This window comes from Aquarana catesbeiana, linkage group LG03 (genome assembly GCF_042186555.1).
Source record: "Aquarana catesbeiana isolate 2022-GZ linkage group LG03, ASM4218655v1, whole genome shotgun sequence".
NCBI classification, from domain to species: Eukaryota; Metazoa; Chordata; class Amphibia; order Anura; family Ranidae; genus Aquarana; species Aquarana catesbeiana.
The window spans coordinates 386,421,481-386,440,375 of record NC_133326.1 but is presented as its reverse complement, the minus strand read 5'-3'; the positions used below and the strand labels follow the sequence as shown (position 1 = coordinate 386,440,375).

At 43.1% G+C, this 18,895-nt stretch overlaps 1 protein-coding gene across 4 annotated transcripts in view; it reads left to right on the top strand.

Moving 5' to 3' along the window:
• The window catches only part of ACSL6 (acyl-CoA synthetase long chain family member 6), a 318,324-nt gene that overhangs the window by 257,238 nt on the left and 42,191 nt on the right, over positions 1–18,895 (top strand). For all 4 annotated transcript variants that reach the window (XM_073620688.1, XM_073620690.1, XM_073620689.1 and 1 more), the window contains exon 13: positions 3,086–3,220. In XM_073620688.1, coding sequence (XP_073476789.1) covers positions 3,086–3,220 — 135 coding nt within the window. The remainder of the gene's footprint in view (positions 1–3,085; positions 3,221–18,895) is intronic.

The following is an 18,895-nucleotide window of genomic DNA, read 5'->3' as shown; positions in this document are numbered from 1 at the left end:
AACATAGAGAACAGGAATACTATAAACCAGTTGTAACATTTGTATGCTGAGCCTTTTATTTGTATTTTTTGATTTGAGAATGCGGGTTATAAAATGGATGGCTGCAACATTTGGCCAGCAAGGCAATGTAAAGACAACAATGTACAGGTTGTTAGCATAGTTCAAGAATAAAATAAGATTGTAGAGCTCTGTAACAACTTTCCAAAAATCATTTCAGACTGTCTTCCCAAACAAGAAATATTCTACACAGCAGAGACTTTACATTCATAACATAAATATTAATATAGACAGTAGTGACTTTTATTCATGCATACATGAAATGGTAGCTTTTTGGCTTTGAAGAGGATGTCATTTTCCCCTTGCTTGAAGAAAATATTATTTAATTATATTATTACTATTATATTATTTGTAGATGCCATTACAGTACACATAGCTAGTGATGCATACTCTTTGTTACAAATCTCAGCTGGAAAAACTAGCTTTGAGAATGTGATAACAACAAAATAGATACAACAATATGAATGGCTTTTTATGTGGGGCAGGCGTTCATTTCCGGAGAAACTACTTTAAAACAAAACAGATGTAAAAAAATATATATATTTTTTAACTTTGCTTCTACTTTTCTCTTCCAACCAGCTTCTCTTATTCTATCTGCTGTGCTGATTGGACAATGAATGAGCAGCACGACCATAGAATCACAAGTTGCAGGAAAAAAAATTGCTTGATTCCCCTATCAACACAGTCAGTATTGATGGGGGAATTCCTCCGGTGGAGCTATTGTGTTCCCCCAACACAATCGATCAACTTGGATACAACCAGCCTGTTGGATTTTTTGCCACTGGCAATAATCACTGTGTGTTCTCCTGATTAGGAAGGCTCTCCCCGGTCAGAGAGCCATCCCGGTCAGGAGAACACACAGTGATTATTGCCAGTGGCTATAGCTGCTGGCAATAATCGCATTAAGAATCCAACAGGCTAGTTGTACCCAAGTTGATCGATTATTCAACTTGGGTACAATCAACCTGCCCATACATGGTTTGAATCTTGGCTGATCCCTGCTGAACCAGCCGAGATTCGAACCGTCTATGGCCAGCTTTGTGAACATGTTACCAATTTTATCTTAACAGCAATGTGAAATGCATTGCACTTTAGTTGGCTGTTGCTGCTACCCTGTCACCAAGTGTAAGCCTGTAGAATGGGGAGGGCTAATAGAAAGACAAATTCATCTACTTATATAAGCGATTTTTAAAGTGGTTCTAAAACCTAAATATTTTTTACCTTAATGCATTCCTTGCATTAAGGTAAAAAAATGTTTAGGTTTCAATATATCCCCTCACTTGATACCCCCTCATGGTGGCCACCTGTAGCAGGTGTAACTGTCCCCGTTCTCACAGGCTTTACTGAGGCAGGGGGAGTCATTGGCTTCTGCCGCTGTCAGTCAAATTCTGTGCTGATGGAGCAGGGGTGCTGGCAGAGAGCGCACTGTCTGTGTCTATGGATGCAGGCAACACAGCTTGGGAGTGGGTCCACAGGTATGACACAATGAAAAGCAGCTTCCTATGGTGACATACTCAGAAGAAGAGGAGCCAGAAGGTTCTGGGCTGCTCTGTGCAATTTCATTGGACAGAGCCGGTAAGTATAAACATGTTTGTTTTTTTTTTTTAAAATGTAAAAAGACTGATTTTATAAGCATATGACCTTGTATCAGCCTCTTGCAGTCCCTACACAGCAGGCCTGGCGTGTAAGAGCAAGAAGCAATACAAGGAGCCAATCATTTCATGTGCTGACAAGAATCATGCTGATAGGAAAGAGCAGAGTGACAGAGAGATATGATCATCACTGTGCTGCTTCTCCTTTCACTGTCCAGTCAAAGGGTGGTTGGATCCAGAATAACCTGGGCTCATAGGAAGTGGGTTAAATAATGCTGACCATCAGACTAAGGACATATAATAGGAAAAAAAAAAAGATTACTGTGGGGGAAAGCTCCCTGGAATGAAGGTGATAATTACACCAACAGCATTTTTTTGTCTTTTCATTAACTATTCATTTTTTCTTGTCATTTTTTTCTGGAATTCATTTTGAAAGCCCACCCACACTTTTAAAAATTAACCCTTGCAGTGAGCCCTCCTGAACTTCAAGGGTTAAATATTTAATATGTCTAGGGGTACATGAATAGGGTGTAAATACTTACCCTTATTCCTCGCTCCAGCAGTCAGCATTGACTGGTCCCCACAGCTAGGTCTGTAAGCTGCGACTGGCTCCAGTTGCACTCCGGACTCCTCAGCATACAATACAAGGTTAATGTCCCTGTATTGTAAATTATGATGTTGAGGCTCTGCCAACAGACTAGAGCTTCCAGCTGAAGCGGGGAGACAGGTAAGTGATAGAGCCTCTTCATCTCTCCCCTATAAATAATGAGCATTCAAATTCTTGAAGTTGGGCTTTAAGGCCTCTTGCACACTGCAGCTTGAAAAAGCTCAGTACAGCTTTTTTTTTTTTTTTTTTACTGAGCTATTAATTGTAATGAGCTTATGCACACAGGCGCATAAACAAGCGCCATGCATTCTTCAGTGAGGAAAAAAAAAGAAAAATATGCTTTTTTTGTCAGTAATTTATGCCTCATGCGTGCACATTCCCATTTACATAATGTGCAGAACGAGAACGCAAAAATAAGTTTTCGCGCACTTCACGCGAAAATGCACTAGTGCGTGCAAAATTGCGCAAACGTATATACGCGAAAATGCACGGAAATTTGCACAAATACATACAAAAGAAAAACGTCTGAAAAAGTAGTTGCTCAAACAGGAGTATCATGTGTAAGAGGCCTTAAAGAGAACTACTGCTTTCATAACACCCAAAGTATTTAGCCTTCTTCTTTGCATAATTACAATAAATCTTCAAGTCACACATTACCTGTGCTGATTGGGTGTTTTTTTTATCTGTATATTGCAATAAGGTTATCATAATGAAAGATTTACTATGAAAAATATATTTATACAGTATGTATGCAGAATAATCATCACATAATCTGCTGTTCTTGTAAGTGTTTGTGTCTAGAAATGTCTTTCCTCTCACTCTGTGCTAGATCTTTAGTCAAGCAGATACACTCATTAAGCGATGGATTCTTGAATTTGCATCTCGAAGGAAAGAAGCTGAAGTGAGGAGAGGGGTCATTCGAAATAACAGTATATGGGACAGACTGCTTTTTAATAAAGTACAGGTAGGAAGGAGCAATTTATTACATAAATACACAAAATGTGCAAAATAAAGTGTTAATTATTTGATGATATGAGAGGCCTGGGTGAAAAGTTTTGATAATATGTGTGTACATCTAAATTTAAATGAAAAAATATATATTTTATGTATCAAACTGTATGCACACAGGTGTATAAAAGCAACTGCTATTTACTCTGGATCTTTCTGCCAGAAGATGGCAGAAAAAGAAAAAATTCTAGGTTTTGGTACATAATTACACACGTGTATGCCTGTTTGCAGTGTATGGCATTTATGAGTGTTTGAGCATGAACTCATATTACTGATCAAAATATTAATTTATTCTAGCCATTGGAATAAATGTAAGCGCATATGCACGTGTTAATGCACGCTTGGGCATGAACATGTATACATTATGCTCATAAGCTCCTCTCCAAATGCTACTTTGGGGCTTTTTAATGCCTCTAATGCTGCTCTTAAAATACAGATTTAAATGCCTAATGAACTGCATTTAAAAGGCATAAAAAAAAAAAGCTGGGTGCCTTTTAAAATCAGAACTTTTTTGCCCATGTGCATAAAGCCTTAATACTGCTAATTACAAAGTGCAGTAGAGAGAGTAAAAAAGGGGGAGGGGTATGCCTATATATTAAGAATAATGTACAAGTGAATGTGAGAGATGCCTAAGGGAGCTGGGGAGGAGGTGGAATCCTTATGGGTAGAACTCCAAAGGGATGAAGCTAAGGGGAAAATAATACTGGGAGTATGCTATAGGCCCCCTAACCTGAGGGAGGAAGGAGAGACAGATCTCCTATCACAATTTGGATTAGCAGCAAGGATGGGAAGTGTTATCATAATGGGGGATTTTAACTATCCAGACATAGACTGGGTGGAGGGAACCGCGCATTCATCTAAGGCTCGCCAGTTCCTAAACATCTTGCAGGACAATTTTATGGGTCAGATGGTAGGCGCACCAACTAGAAATAAAGCGTTACTGGATCTACTGATTACCAACAATACAGACCTGATCACAGATGTGGAAATATGGGGCAATTTAGGTAACAGTGATCATAGGTCAATTGGCTTCAGTATAAATCACACAAATAGGAAACAAGGGGGAATACAAAGACACTGAATTTCAAAAGAGCCAACTTCCCTAAACTACGAGCCTTGCTAGAAGGCATAAATTGGGATAAAATCTTAGGAATAAAGAACACGGAGGAGAGATGGGTTTGCTTTAAGAGCATATTAAATAAGGGCATTAGCCAATGCATCCCATTGGGTAATAAATTTAAAAGAGCGAACAAAAGTCCTGGATGGCTTAACTCCAATGTAAAAATGCATATAAAAGCAAAGGAGAAGGCCTTCAAAAAATACAAGGTTGAGGGATCATCATCAGCATTCAGACTTAATAAAGAATGCAACAAGAAATGTAAGGGTGCAATAAGGACGGCTAAGATAGAACATGAAAGACACATAGCAGAGGAGAGCAAAAAAAATCCCAAGAAATTCTTTAAGTATGTAAACAGTAAAAAAGGGAGTACAGACCATATTGGCCCCATAAAGAAAGAGGAAGGACATCTGGTTACAAAGGATGGGGAGATCAGTCTTCACAAGGGAATCGGGGGGCTTCAGTAACCAAAACTGCAGTGTTTATGCTCATGACACATCACAGGAAGCACCTCCATGGTTAACAGAGGACAGGATTAAAATTAGACTTGGGAAAACATAACATCAATAAATTACCGGGACCAGATGGCTTGCACCCGAGGATACTTGGGGAACTCAGTCAAGTAATTGCCAGACCATTGTTCCTAATTTTTACTGACAGTCTACTGACTGGAATGGTACCAGCTGATTGGAGAAAAGCCAATGTAGCACCAATATTTAAAAAGGGCCCAAAATACATCCCTGGGAATTACACACCAGATAGCATAACATTAATAGTATGTAAACTCTTGGAGGTGATGATAAGGGACTATATACAAGATTTTAGTTATGAGAACGGTATGTACGTCGGCAGAATGGCACGGCTGGGCAAATGGACTTACAGGTAAGTCCATTTGAATTCCCCGCCGTGCCATTGCGTGCGCGAGTCGGGTCGCGGGTCCCCGCGGATACCCGCGATCGCCAAACGAAGAGGACGAACAGGGAGATGCTGATGTTAACAGCATCTCCCCGTTCTGCCTAGTGACAAGTGTCACTGATCACAGCTCCCTGTCATCGAGAGTAGTGATCAGAGTAGTGACACTGCTAGCCCATCCTCCTACAGTTAGTAATCACTCCCCTAGGACATACTTAACCCCTCCCCGCCCCTAGTGGTTAACCCCTTCACTGCCAGTGTCATTTACACAGTAATCAGTGCATTTTTAATCGCACTGATCGCTGTATAAATTACAATGGTCTCAAAAATGTGTCAAAAATGTCCGACATGTCCGCCATAACGTCGCAGTCACCATAAAAATCGCTGATCGCCGCCATTACTAGTAAAAAAAAAAATTATTAATAAAAATGCCTTAAAACTATCCCCTATTTTTGTAAACGCTGTAACTTTTGCGCAAACCAATCAATAAACATGTATTGCAATTTTTGTTTTACCAAAAATATGTAGAAGAATACGATTGGCCTAAACTGAGGAAAAAAAATGTTTTATTATATATTTTTAGGGGATATTTATTATAGCAAAATGTAAATAATAATGCGTTTTTTTCAAAATTGTCGCTCTTATTTTGTTTATAGCGCAAACAATAAAAATCGCAGAGGCAATCAAATACCACCAAAAGAAAGCTCTATTTGTGGGGAAAAAGGATGTAAATTTTGTTTGGAAGACACGTCGCATGACTGCGCAATTGTCAGTTAAAGCGACGCAGTGCTGAATCGCAAAAAACGCTCTGGTCAGGAAGGGGGTAAAATCTTCCAGGGCTGAAGCGGTTAAGGATATCAGTGGAGTCTTTATTTAGTTTGGGTATGATGCTAATGTAAGCCATTGTTGTCTAAAAGAACTTTTCTACCATCTCGCTGGGAATTAAAATAGAGAGCCACTAGAGGAGCCAACTGTTCAGAAAACTTTTTATAACAATTGTTGGGGTGGCCATCAGGGCCTGGTGATTTATGTAAAGATAACATTTTAGGTTCAATAAGTTTTTATTGTATTTAACATATTTTTTTAAACATAATATGAAAACGTGAACAGAACCAGATGCCCAACATCGGGTTATCTGGCTTAATAGAATTGGGATATACATAGAAAAAAGTATTATGCATTCTCTCATCAACATATAGGAAACTAGATGTCACAACTGTAAGGACAGCTTTCAGACATATTGCTGATAAACATTTAAGTGAAATTTCCTGTGCTCCGGACTCCCTTTTGGGGTCATGCTGCGTCCGGATACTAAGGAACTCAGAGTAGTTAGGTTAAATAAGAAAAGTTAACATCATTCAAGTGTCAGTGTATTCTCAAGTATCCTAGGTATTTGAAGTATTCATTACTGTAGGTCAGAATACATTGGGTTACAAGTTGTGGCTATATTTAGCCAAGAAGGATAGTTTATAGAAGAGGAGGAGTAATAGAATAAGGGGAAAAGGGCAGACGGGGAAAGGGAGAACTGATAGGGTACAGAAAAGGGGGGGGGGGGGGAGACAGCGAGCCTCATCCCGATAAGTAATATCATTTTCCAGGGCATTTGATGAGTTGTGGGGCCTTGTAGAATTTCAAGGAGCACTCCTCTCTGAGAGTCTGCGCTTTAGTTTATCTGAAGTAGAGTAATGCCTCCAGATACTCCAGATAAAGGAGAACTTTGCGTATTTGTCTATGGCTCTAGCTTGCATTTCCTCCATAAGCATGATATTGTTTATCTCACCAACCCATTCTATAAGGGATGGGGGAGAGGTAGATTTCCAATGTCTAGGTATTAATTGCCTCCCAGCACTCAGAAAGAATTTCAGAAGGTTGTGTTTTTGTGATTTGATCTTGCCACGTAGTATGGAAAGGAGAGCAATAAAAGGAGAGGGCGTGAGCGGTTTATCATATATTTCCGTGTAGATCTGGAATATTTGAGTCCAAAATGGATGAAGCACATCGCATTCCCACCAGATGTGACTATATGTACCCTTCGCTGAATTACATCTCCAACATACGTGGGTGGTTGATGGGAACATGATCCTGAGATTGGTTGGCACTCGATACCATCTGGATAGTACTTTATAATTTTTTTCTTGAGTGTAGCACGAGATGGCTGATTTATGGGTAAAGAGAAAGGCTTTACCCCACTCAGCTACCGTTATGTCTCTCCCGAGTTCCGCTGACCAAGCTTTAGTGTATCTAGGAAGGGTATCATAAGTGTGCTCTGTAATCAGTTTGTAAATTAGTGAAAGGATATGACGGGGAGTTTCTGACATTGTACAAAGCTGCTTGAAGCTAGTCAAAGGTCTGTGTATCTGTTTGGAGTCATGTAGTTTTTTGCAGTAGGATGTCAGGTGTAGGCGAGTTAGCCACGTCTCGTTGGAGGATGTGTTGTTATGGTCTGACACAAACGTGCCATAAGTGTCATTGACAAATTGTTGTGCTGTAGTCCAGGAAGCTCTGTTGTAATTATCTATGATATGAGTTGATCCGCCCTCTGGGAGGGCCGGATTATCAAATAGAGGGGTAAGGGGGCTTGGTTCAGAGGATAGCGAGTAAAAGATAACATTTTAATAGTGTATATTTCTTCACATGTAATGAGTTGGTCCATAAGTTCCCTATGAGATTCTTTGAGAGACGGCAGAGATAAGGTATGTAGGAAGTCACTGATAGAAGAAAGTGCATGGCCCTGGGACGGGGTGTGTAGTTAAGTATAGAAAATTTGAAATTCCTGAAGAACTTTTTGGGGGTTTTGGGAGAGATTGCCCCTGAGAGTCTAATTTTCGGAAGAGCTGTATGTGTACGTTTAGGGATAAGTTTATGTGCCAGCAGTGAGCCCGGTCGATCACACCAGGTAAAAAACTTATGATTGGTCCAACGTAGACATTTCTCCGCCTCCGTAGTGAGGCAGATATTGAGTTCTGTATGGGCCTGTTCAAGTTTGATCAACAAGTCTGGATGTGGAGAACGTTTATGTTGGACAGCTAGGGTTTCATATTCCTTCGTTTTAGCGAAGATCACTAAATCACTGGCTTTCTTAAGTCTGGATGCCAACTGAATCAAAAAACCCCGTACAGACAGGGCCGTTTTTTCGCATGGGCACGCTGGGCGGTTGCCAGGGGGCCCCACCTGCCCAGCGACCCCGGCCAGGGCTGGACTGGCTTTCCCGCTGTCCCGCACGTGCACACAGAATCCCACAGCCTGAGGCTGGTTTTCTCACTGTGTGTGTGAAAATATTCTTTGATTGGACCTTCTGGCTGCTTGTCCTCATGGTGATTGGCTGCAGCTCATAGCAATCATCCTGTACTCACACCGTGACTCACTCTGTGTGTGGGGGCGGGGTTAGTTGCCGATCTGTACCGAAGATGAGGAGGTGCTTTCCAATGGAGGAGGGAAGGTCAGTGTGCGCCTGATAGAAAAGTTGCTGCAGTTAAGCTGTGGCAGTGTCCTGACAGATGACAGACGGATTTCTGGTGATGCCTGCGCCCAGAATCTTATCAGATTATTGGAAGACAGAAGCTGGGCTCAGGCTGCAGACACAGAGCACCACTCGTTCTGTCTGCTTCATCTGTACAGGACTCTGCAGGAGATAAGGAGAGTGAGTGCTGAGAACGGGAGAATTGTACTGTTTATGCTTTCTCTCCTGAGCTCTCTGTCCACCCCCATTCATCCTGAATCTCCCAATCCACCCCCCATCCCATCCTGTGATCCCCCATCCACCCCCTATCCCAGCCATCCTGCGATCCCCCCCATCCACCCTTTATCCCAGCCATGCTGCGATCCCCCCATCCACCCCCAATTCCAGCCATCTTGCGATCCACCTCCCATCCCAGCCATCCTGCGATCCCCCCATCCCAGCCATCCTGCGATCCCCCCATCCACTCCCCATCCCAGCCATCCTGCGATCCACCCCCCATCCCAGCCATCCTGCGATCCACCCCCCATCCCAGCCATGCTGCGATCCCCCATCCTAGCCATCCTGCGATCCCCCATCCACCCCCCATCCCAGCCATCCTGCGAGCCACCCCCCATCCCAGCCATCCTGCGATCCCCCCATCCACCCCCCATCCCAGCCATCCTGTAATCCCCCATCCCAGCCATCCTGCGATCCCCCCCATCCCAGCCATCCTGCGATCCCCCCATCCACCCCCCATCCCAGCCATCCTGCGATCCCCCCATCCACCCCCCATCCTAGACATCCTGCGATCCCCCCATCCACCCCCCATCCCAGCCATCCTGCAATCCCCCCATCCACCCCCCATACCAGCCATGCTGCAATCCCCCCCATCCACGCCATCCTGCAATCCACCCCCCATCCCAGCCATGCTGCGATCCCCCCCATCCCAGCCATCCTGCGATCCCCCCATCCCAGCCATCCTGTGATCCCGCAATCCACAGTGAGGCTGCATTCATGGGCACAGTGAGGCTGCAATGGTGGGCACAGTGAGGCTGCATTCACGGACATAGTGAGGCTGCATTCACGGGCACAGTAAAGCTGCATTTGATGGGCAATCGTGCGTGATTGTGTAGAGAGGGCCCCAGTGCACTGTATTGCCCGGGGGCCTATAATGCTCTTAAGATGGCACTGCGTACAGAAGCTTTGTGTGCCACCCAGTTAATGGCTGGATTGGTGTCCTGTGCTTTATTTATATCAAAGTAAGCTTTTAAATGAGTAATGATATCTAGGCAGTAAGATTCGTTACTGAGTAAAGATTCATTTAATCTCCAGTGAGATCCTCCAAGCATCAACAAGATCATGGTGATACATAAGAAGGGAATGTGGGACTTTAAATGAGGCAATTGACTTGTGGAGGAAGAGTATTTAGTAAACATTTTTTATTTGTAACAATAGTAAAAAAAGTATTATCATATATATATATATATATATATATATATATATATATATATATATATATATATATATATATATACACACACGCACAATGGCATAAACATAATGGATACATATACATTAGCTTGGCAGCACATAAGAGGTAGTAAATGTTGATAAATATAATACAAGGTGTTTCGTATTAGCAGGCATTAGTACACCATATGCAAAAGAGCTGCTATAAGATAGGTACACATACACATTGATAATTGCATAGTACTCGATGAATTTTAAATGTATGAAAAGTATATATGGGCCAGTGAATATGTAATGAGCCAGACTTGTCTGAGCACCCCGTGGAAACTCGACGCGCTTCATGGCTATATGCCATTCATCAGGAGTTGCGTACAGAAGTAAACTGTAAATATAAATGTGCTTGGCTAGCATCGAGGAGGATGGGACCCCAAATGGTTGTCTGTTCCGGAGCTGAGGCAAGGAACCCCACCCCAGCCAAGAAAACCTCCACATAGCATGCCCAATTGCTACAACACATTCCACATGTGTGGGAATGATTGCAAGTATGGTGTTCTGGAAAAAATGTATAAAAATGAGAAAAATATGTGTAAAAACAGTGAAAAAAGTGAGAAAATGTGAAAAAACATGAGTGTTTGATAAAAAAAAAATAAATAAATAAAATTGATATGTGTATGTTTTAATGAGTGTTGTGTATATATAAAAATACACACATACACCATAGTGAGTGGGTATGTTGTGTGAGTCAAAAGAAAAAAAGGGGAAAGGGCTGAAAAAAAGAAAATATACATAACTTACGTGTGTCTGTATCCAGTGAATGGGCTGTGTGTGTTACCTCCCTGGTGTCAAACACACAGTGAAATGGTAGGCAATCAAGCTCACCTGCTTAAGTAATCCAAGTGTGGGGCGGGTCCCCGACCAACGTCATGCACACCATCGAATGAGAGTAGGAGTTGGCAGTAAATCCACCAGCGGCACAAGCGCCAAAGTGCAGCCACGTCAACCCAATCTTCTATGTGAGATGGACCAAGAACGTCTCTGTATTGCGGTGTCAAAAGACGTCACACACAGGTCGTAACATGACGCTGATGCGCAGGAGGGCCTATCTCAAAGGAGACTCAGGAGGGAAGCACTGTTGCGCATCGCAGCTCTGGAATCAAGACAAGAAAAAGGGCGCCCCCCATCCCCTATCCAAGCCAGCCGCAGTGTGAATGGAGTCATATAGAACAACAGAGGCCCAGTAAAGAAATATTTTTAATGTATAAATGAATTATAATTGGAGAAAATGGGCATGGTATCAAATAGTATATCTAATACAGATATCGCATATTTCATTATTTTGTATAAGTTTAATTAATCAAATGCAGATATACTTATAGTACAATGTCAAGTATACCAGGTGCCATAGCATTGTAGATGTCTCAAGTGTGTGGACCCTAAATAGGTGCACTAGCAACCAAGACAGACCTCACACATGGATGGCAGGGGAACACTGCCAATCCAAAAAATCAATTTCCTCCATCCCTGTTGCATATAACCAAGAGGGGGGAGTTTGGGACTTAAAATGAGGCACAATATTTGTGCCTCCATCCTGGGTTCAAGTACATAAGGGATGGGAATACTTTTTTTACTATTGTTACAAATAAAAAATGTTTACTAAATACTCTTCCTCCACAAATCAATTGCCTCATTTAAAGTCCCACATTCCCTTCTTATGTACTTGAACCCGGGATGGATTGTGCCTCATTTAAAGTCCCAAACTCCCCCTCTTGGCTATATGCAACAGGGATGGAGGCAATGGAGTGTTCCCCTGCCATCCATGTGTGAGGTCTGTCTTGGTTGCTAGTGCACCTATTTAGGGTCCACACACTTGAGACATCTACAATGCTATGGCACCTGGTATACTTGACATTGTACTATAAGTATATCTGCATTTGATTAATTAAACTTATACAAAATAATGAAATATGCGATATCTGTATTAGATATACTATTTGATACCATGCCCATTTTCTCCAATTATAATTCATTTATACATGAAAAATATTTCTTTACTGGGCCTCTGTTGTTCTATATGACTCAATTCACACTGAGGCTGGCTTGGATCGGGGATGGGGGGCGCCCTTTTTCTTGTCTTGATTCCGGAGCTGCGATGCGCAGCAGTGCTTTCCTCCTCCTTTGAGATATTGGCGAAGAAAGAAGAAGCATTTAAATAAAGGAATTGTCAAAAACTGTCTCTTGTCGTTTTTAACATTTTTGACACTTTTTTTGTGAAATGTTACCCCTTACCATTTCACACAGGGGGGAGGGCCGGGATCTGGGGGTCCCCTTGTTAAAGGGGGCTTCCAGATTCCGATAAGCCCCCCGCCCGCAGACCCCCACAACCACCGGCCAAGGGTTGTGGGGATGAGGCCCTTGGGGCTACCCCAAAGCACCCTCCCAATGTTGAGGGCATGTGGCCTGGTACGGTTCAGGAGGGGGGGCACTCTCTCATCCTCCCCTCTTTTCCTGCGGCCTGCCAGGTTACGTGCTCGGATAAGGGTCTGGAATGGATTTTTGGGGGGACCCCACGCCATTTCTTTTTTTAATTTTGGCGCGGGGTTCCCCTTAATATCCATACCAGACCTGAAGGGCCTGGTATGGAATTTAGGGGGACCCCCCACGTCATTTTTTTTTTTTATTTTGGTTCGGGGTTCCCCTGTGGGGAATTCCCATGCCGTTTTTATCAATGAACTTTTATGTGTATTGTCGGACCGGCAATTCATTAATAGCCGCGAGTAGTTTTAAATGACTTTTTTTCCTTTGAAATGTCATTTTGCTGTCAGACTGTTCTAAACACAGGAAACATGCGCCCCTTTACAGGCATACTATAGACACCCCCCAGGTACGAAATTTAAAGGGATATTACACTTTTATTGTTTCACTTTAAGCATTATTAAAATCACTGCTCCCGAAAAAAACGGACGTTTTTAAAACTTTTTTTTGCATTGATCTATGTCCCCTGGGGCAGGACCCAGGTCCCCAAACACTTTTTATGACAATAACTTGCATATAAGCCTTTAAAATTAGCACTTTTGATTATTCATGTCCCATAGACTTTAACAATGTTCGCGTGTTCGAGTGAACTTTTTGCCTGTTCGCATGTTTTGGTGCCAACTGAACAGGGGGGTGTTCGGCTCATCCCTACCAGGGAGGTAACACACACAGCCCATTCACTGGATACAGACACACGTAAGTTATGTATATTTTCTTTTTTTCAGCCCTTTACCCTTTTTTTCTTTTGACTCACGCAACATACCCACTCACTATGGTGTATGTGTGTATTTTTATATATACACAACACTCATTAAAACATACACATATCAATTTTATTTATTTATTTTTTTCTCTCAAACACTCATGTTTTTTCACTTTTCACATTTTCTCACTTTTTTTCACTGCTTTTACACATATTTTTCAAATTTTTATACATTTTTTCCAGAACACCATACTTGCAATCATTCCCACACATGTTGAATGTGTTGTAGCAATTGGGCATGCTATGTGGAGGTTTTCTTGGCTGGGGTGGGGTTCCTTGCCTCAGCTCCGGAACAGACAACCATTCGGGGTCCCATCCTCCTCGATGCTAGCCAAGCACAGTGCTTTAGCCGACATGTGAGTATAAATCTTTCTCCCCATGAGGTCTTTTCTCCCTTTAAAGGGGTAGAACATAATTACTAATACTACAAATGTATTTATATTTACAGTTTACTTCTGTACGCAACTCCTGATGAATGGCATATAGCCATGAAACGCGTGGAGTTTCCACGGGGTGCTCAGACAAGTCTGGCTCATTACATATTCACTGGCCCATATATACTTTTCATACATTTAAAATTCATCGAGTACTATGCAATTATCAATGTGTATGTGTACCTATCTTATAGCAGCTCTTTTGCATATGGTGTACTAATGCCTGCTAATACGAAACACCTTGTATTATATTTATCAACATTTACTACCTCTTATGTGCTGCCAAGCTAATGTATATGTATCCATTATGTTTATGCCATTGTCCATATATATGATAATACTTTTTTACTATCGTTACAAATAAAAAATGTTTACTAAAATACTCTTCCTCCACAAGTCAATTGCCTAATTTAAAGTCCCACTTTCCCTTCTTATGTACTTGAACCCAGGATGGAGGCACAAATATTGTGCCTCATTTAAAGTCCCAAACCCCCCCCCCCTCTTGGCTAAGATCATGGTGATGTTTATGTCAACCATTTTTAAACAATAGACCAATGCAAAAATAATTTTTAGCGAGTTAGGTACATTTTTGGCATTTTCTAAAGCAAAGACGGTTAACAAAAAGTCTATGGCTGCTCACAGATACTTATACAGTAAATGTGTCCTAATCAACAACATTATTGCTAAGTCCATACACAGTTGATGGAGGTTCTGTGATAGGATATATTCTGGCAAATTAAAGTAACAATGGACCAGAAGCTATGGCCTCAGCATAAGGCATGTGAGGGCCTGTCCCTAAACAGTCTTCTGGTTCAGCTGCAGGGTCTAGAGGATCATCTCCCATAGAGTGGACCCACGACCAATCTAAAAGTACTTCCTCATCATCATTTTCGTCTTCAATAGATGTGAGGGTACATGGTTTTCTGTGCCAAGACCTCAATGTTGGAGGCTGAGATGGCTCGGAATAAGGGGTGGAAGGTACCCATACAGCCTCTGAAATAGGCAACAGGTGATTCTGATGCCAAGTTTTTAATGGCTCTGTCTTCCCTTCTGGTCTGATCTGATATACAGTAAGTCCCGGTAGTCGTTGGCAAACAATGTAGGGTTGGGAATGCCATCAATCTGATAGTTTATGTTTTCCTGGCACTCCTAGATTGCCTAACACCCGATCTCCAGGTTGCAGGTCTTGAACTCTTACTTTAAGATCAAAGTTCCTCCTAGTCCTTTGTTCTCTTCCTTTGCTTTTTCATAGGCTACCTTTAGATTCTTCCTTAGCCCATCAACATAGCCCTTGTAAAAGGCTTGAGAGGTGTGATCAGTGGAGGTTCCAAAGGCTAGATCTACCGGTAAGCGAGCCTCTCTCCCAAATATCAGTCTGTAAGGGGAGTATCCAGTAGCATCATTTGAGGTACTATTGTAGGCATGGACTATTGCAGCAATATGGTCTCCCCAATGCTGTTTCTTCTCTAGTGGGAGGGTTCCCAGCATGTTCAAGAGTGTGCGGTTAAACCGCTCTGGCTGTGGATCACCTTGAGGGTGGTAAGGGGTAGTTCTCGATTTCTTTATGTTCAAGAGTTCACACAGTCTGCGGACCAATCTACTTTAGAAGTCCCAGCCTTGAGCTGAATGTAGACGCTGAGGGAGCCCATAATGGATAAAGAACTTCTCTACTAAAGTCTTGGCCACTGTGCTGGCTTTTTGATCCCTGGTGGGGAAGGCCTGGGCATATTGGGTGAAATGATCTGTCACAACCAGGACATTACTCCTCCCACTCAGATCAGGTTCCACGCACAGAAAATCAATGCACACCAACTCCATAGGTCCCTGACTTCGTAAGTGACCCATTGGGGCAGCCCTGCCTGGTAGAGTCTTCCTCTTAATACACCTGCTGCAGGAGGGACAGTAACTTTCCACCTCAGTCCTCATGTTTGGCCAATAGATTTGGTCCTTGACTAGTTTGAAAGTTCTATCTGGGCCTAAATGACCATGGTCATCATGAAGTGCGGTTAGCACAGTCAAGCGATGTTTTTCCAGAAGGAACAGCTGGCTTACACCTTCTGCCTTTTCGGAGGAACCTCTTCGATTCAGGATCCCCTCTTCTATTTTCATTCTCTCCCATTCTCTATGAATCACCTTGGCAACCTCAATGGGACTATCCATCAGTATCCGAGGGTCTTTAGTCGATAGTGATTTAATTATTAAGTTTCCTAGCGGATCTTCCCGCTGGTCCTCCTCATGTCCTCAGTCAGCTGGGGTAATTTTTGGCTGCGTACTTGGGTCAGGTTGCAATAATGTTTCAGTACTCTCCCAGGGGTGACCCACACAGCTTCAGCTCCTATTGCTCCCCTGTGCTTATACTCCACCCCTTTACACACTGCTTGTACTCCTTCGGGAGGTAAATTAACCCAACTTCTCTGATCATTATGGGTGAAGTGTGGTCTTTGGGAAAGAGCATCAGCATCTCTATTTCCTACTCCTGGCCGATATTTCAAGCTGAATTGTAACTCTGTTAAAGCGGCTAGCCACCATTGCCCAGTGGCATCCAGCTTGGCAGAAGATAGCAAATAGGCCAGGGGATTGTTATCCGTTTTCACCACAAAGGTGGCTCCATACAGGTAGTCTCAAAGTTTGTCCACTACAGCCCACTTGAGGGCCAGGAATTCCAACTTGTGTACCAGATAATTCTTCTCAGGGGGAGTAAGGCTGCGACCGACATATGCTACTGGACAGAGCTTCCCTTCTGATTCTTGATACAACACTCCCCCAATACCGTCTTTACCGGCATCCACATGTAATTCGTAAGGCTTCAAGGGGTCAGCGTAAGCCAGCAACGGAGCTTCAACTAAACTCCCCTTCAGCTTCTCAAAAGACCTCTCACACTTCACGGTCCACTGGTCCTGGATAGATTCCTTCGACCTTCTGCCACCTCCTTTTCGGGGTTTTCTGTTCTCCATCTGTTTGCTTCTGTAACATCTCGTTCAAGGGCCGAGCAATCTAAGAGAAGTTCTTCTTGTCTGTAGTAAGAACAGAAACCCAAAAACGATCTCAACTCGGTGACGGTGGTGGGTCGAGGCCAAGAAGTGACCACCTCCAGTTTTTGTGGATCAGTGGCTATCCCTTCTGCAGATACCACATGCCCTAAATAGGTGACAGAGGTCTGGTAGAATTGGCACTTCTCCAATGAAAGCTTCAACCCCTCTTCGTGTAATCGCTGGAAAACTTTCTCCAATCAGGCCTCATGCTCTTCCAAAGTTCAACCAAACATTACATTGATGTCATCAAGGTAAACCAGTACTTCTACCAGGTTCATATCACCCACTGTATTCTCCATCAGTCGCTGGGGTCAGTCCCAAGGCATCTGATCAAACTCAAAGAATCCCAGTGGGCTAATAAAAGCAGTCTTCTCCCGGTCTTCTGGGTGCATAGGGATTTGCCCCAGATAAACACTGCAAGGTTTCTTCTATGCGAGAGGTTGTGTATTGATTGGGGATAGTTCTTTGATTCAAGGTTCGATAATCTATGCACATCCGTAGAGACCCATTCTTCTTTTTCACCACCACAAACGCAGAAGCATAAGGGCTTCGGGACTCTTTAATCACTCCTGACCTTTTCAGTTCAGCCAGTTGTTCCCGAAGGTCTTCCAAATCACATAAGGGGACCTGTCTTGCCCTTTCTCGAAATGGCTTATTCTCAGTCAATCAGATGCGATGTTGAGCACTCTTAGCACAGCCCACATCAAAGTCATTTTTTGAGAATATCTTCTCCCACTGATCTATCTGAGCTTTGATCTTTCATTCCCAAACAGGAGGAGGCTTGGGAAGTGAGTAGTGGTGTTTCTTCCATCTCCCATTTGGGCTGTCTCATTCTTCCATACCGGGGTAGCAGTGCTCACTTTCCCGATCAACATTTGAGGCTTTAGGCTGATCGGGAGACTAGTGAAGTTGTGCACACTAACAGTAACTCGCCCCCCCACTCTGCAACAGAGCCCTAGTGGGTATCATTTCTGGAACTAACTCTAGCCCAACTTCCTCCTCTGTGGGGTGAGCTTCTACCACCACATACGGACCCCGTTGGTCCCAGGATAACTTGACAGTGGCTTTGAGACAGGCTCTCTCTCCAGGCTGCAGCACCCTTTCTTGAGTCCTTTCTAGTTGCCACAACCTCCCCACTCCTTTGACGGGTGCCTTCTTTTCTTGCAATACCCTCTGAAATGCTTGCCTCAACTAAGGATGGATTTTCCCAACGGGAGCACCCTCTACGGCCAAGGGGGTGAGTAGTCTTCTCACTAATATGGTATTAGTTTCTATCAGCAAAGAATTTCTGCCAGCTCCAGTCGAGGGCATACGACAGCTAACGTGTCAAATGTCTCTGGCCTTCCAGCTAAAGCAGATTTGAAGGTTATCTTGATAAGTATGTAACCATTTTAAGGGCACTTCTGAGTTCCAATTTCCCAAATTTCCAGCTCGTCAAGTTTACACAAGGGGATGTGTTTCAAGTACTTATGATAGAAGTCTTGATACAGCAGGGTTACTTGAGCTCCAGTATCCAACAGTGCTTGTGTATAGATGCCCTCCACTTGGACTGATACTATGGGGAAGGCTCCACTGAGTTCTTGGTTGGTTCCCTCCAGGTGCCAATAAGGCATGTGCTCTAACAGGCCTCCTTGGAGGTGGTGTTTGAGATTTAACTGCTTGTTTAGCGCATTGATTTCCTGTCCGCTTCTTCCATTTTCTGGGGATTTTAATTTTGGGTCGTGCTTGAGCACGAGCGGGTGCGAGAGGACTGATAACTTGCATTCTCCCCTCTTGTTTTTATTCCAATTTCTTTTCTTGTCCTTGGAGCACAGCCTTCCCTTGGGACTCCCAACTAGCTCCCTCATTGAGGTCCCTTGAAGTTTCCCACTGGCTTGGGGAGGAGGAGTTTCTGTAACGCTCTCAAGACTTCATTAAGGGGTTGAGGGCTGA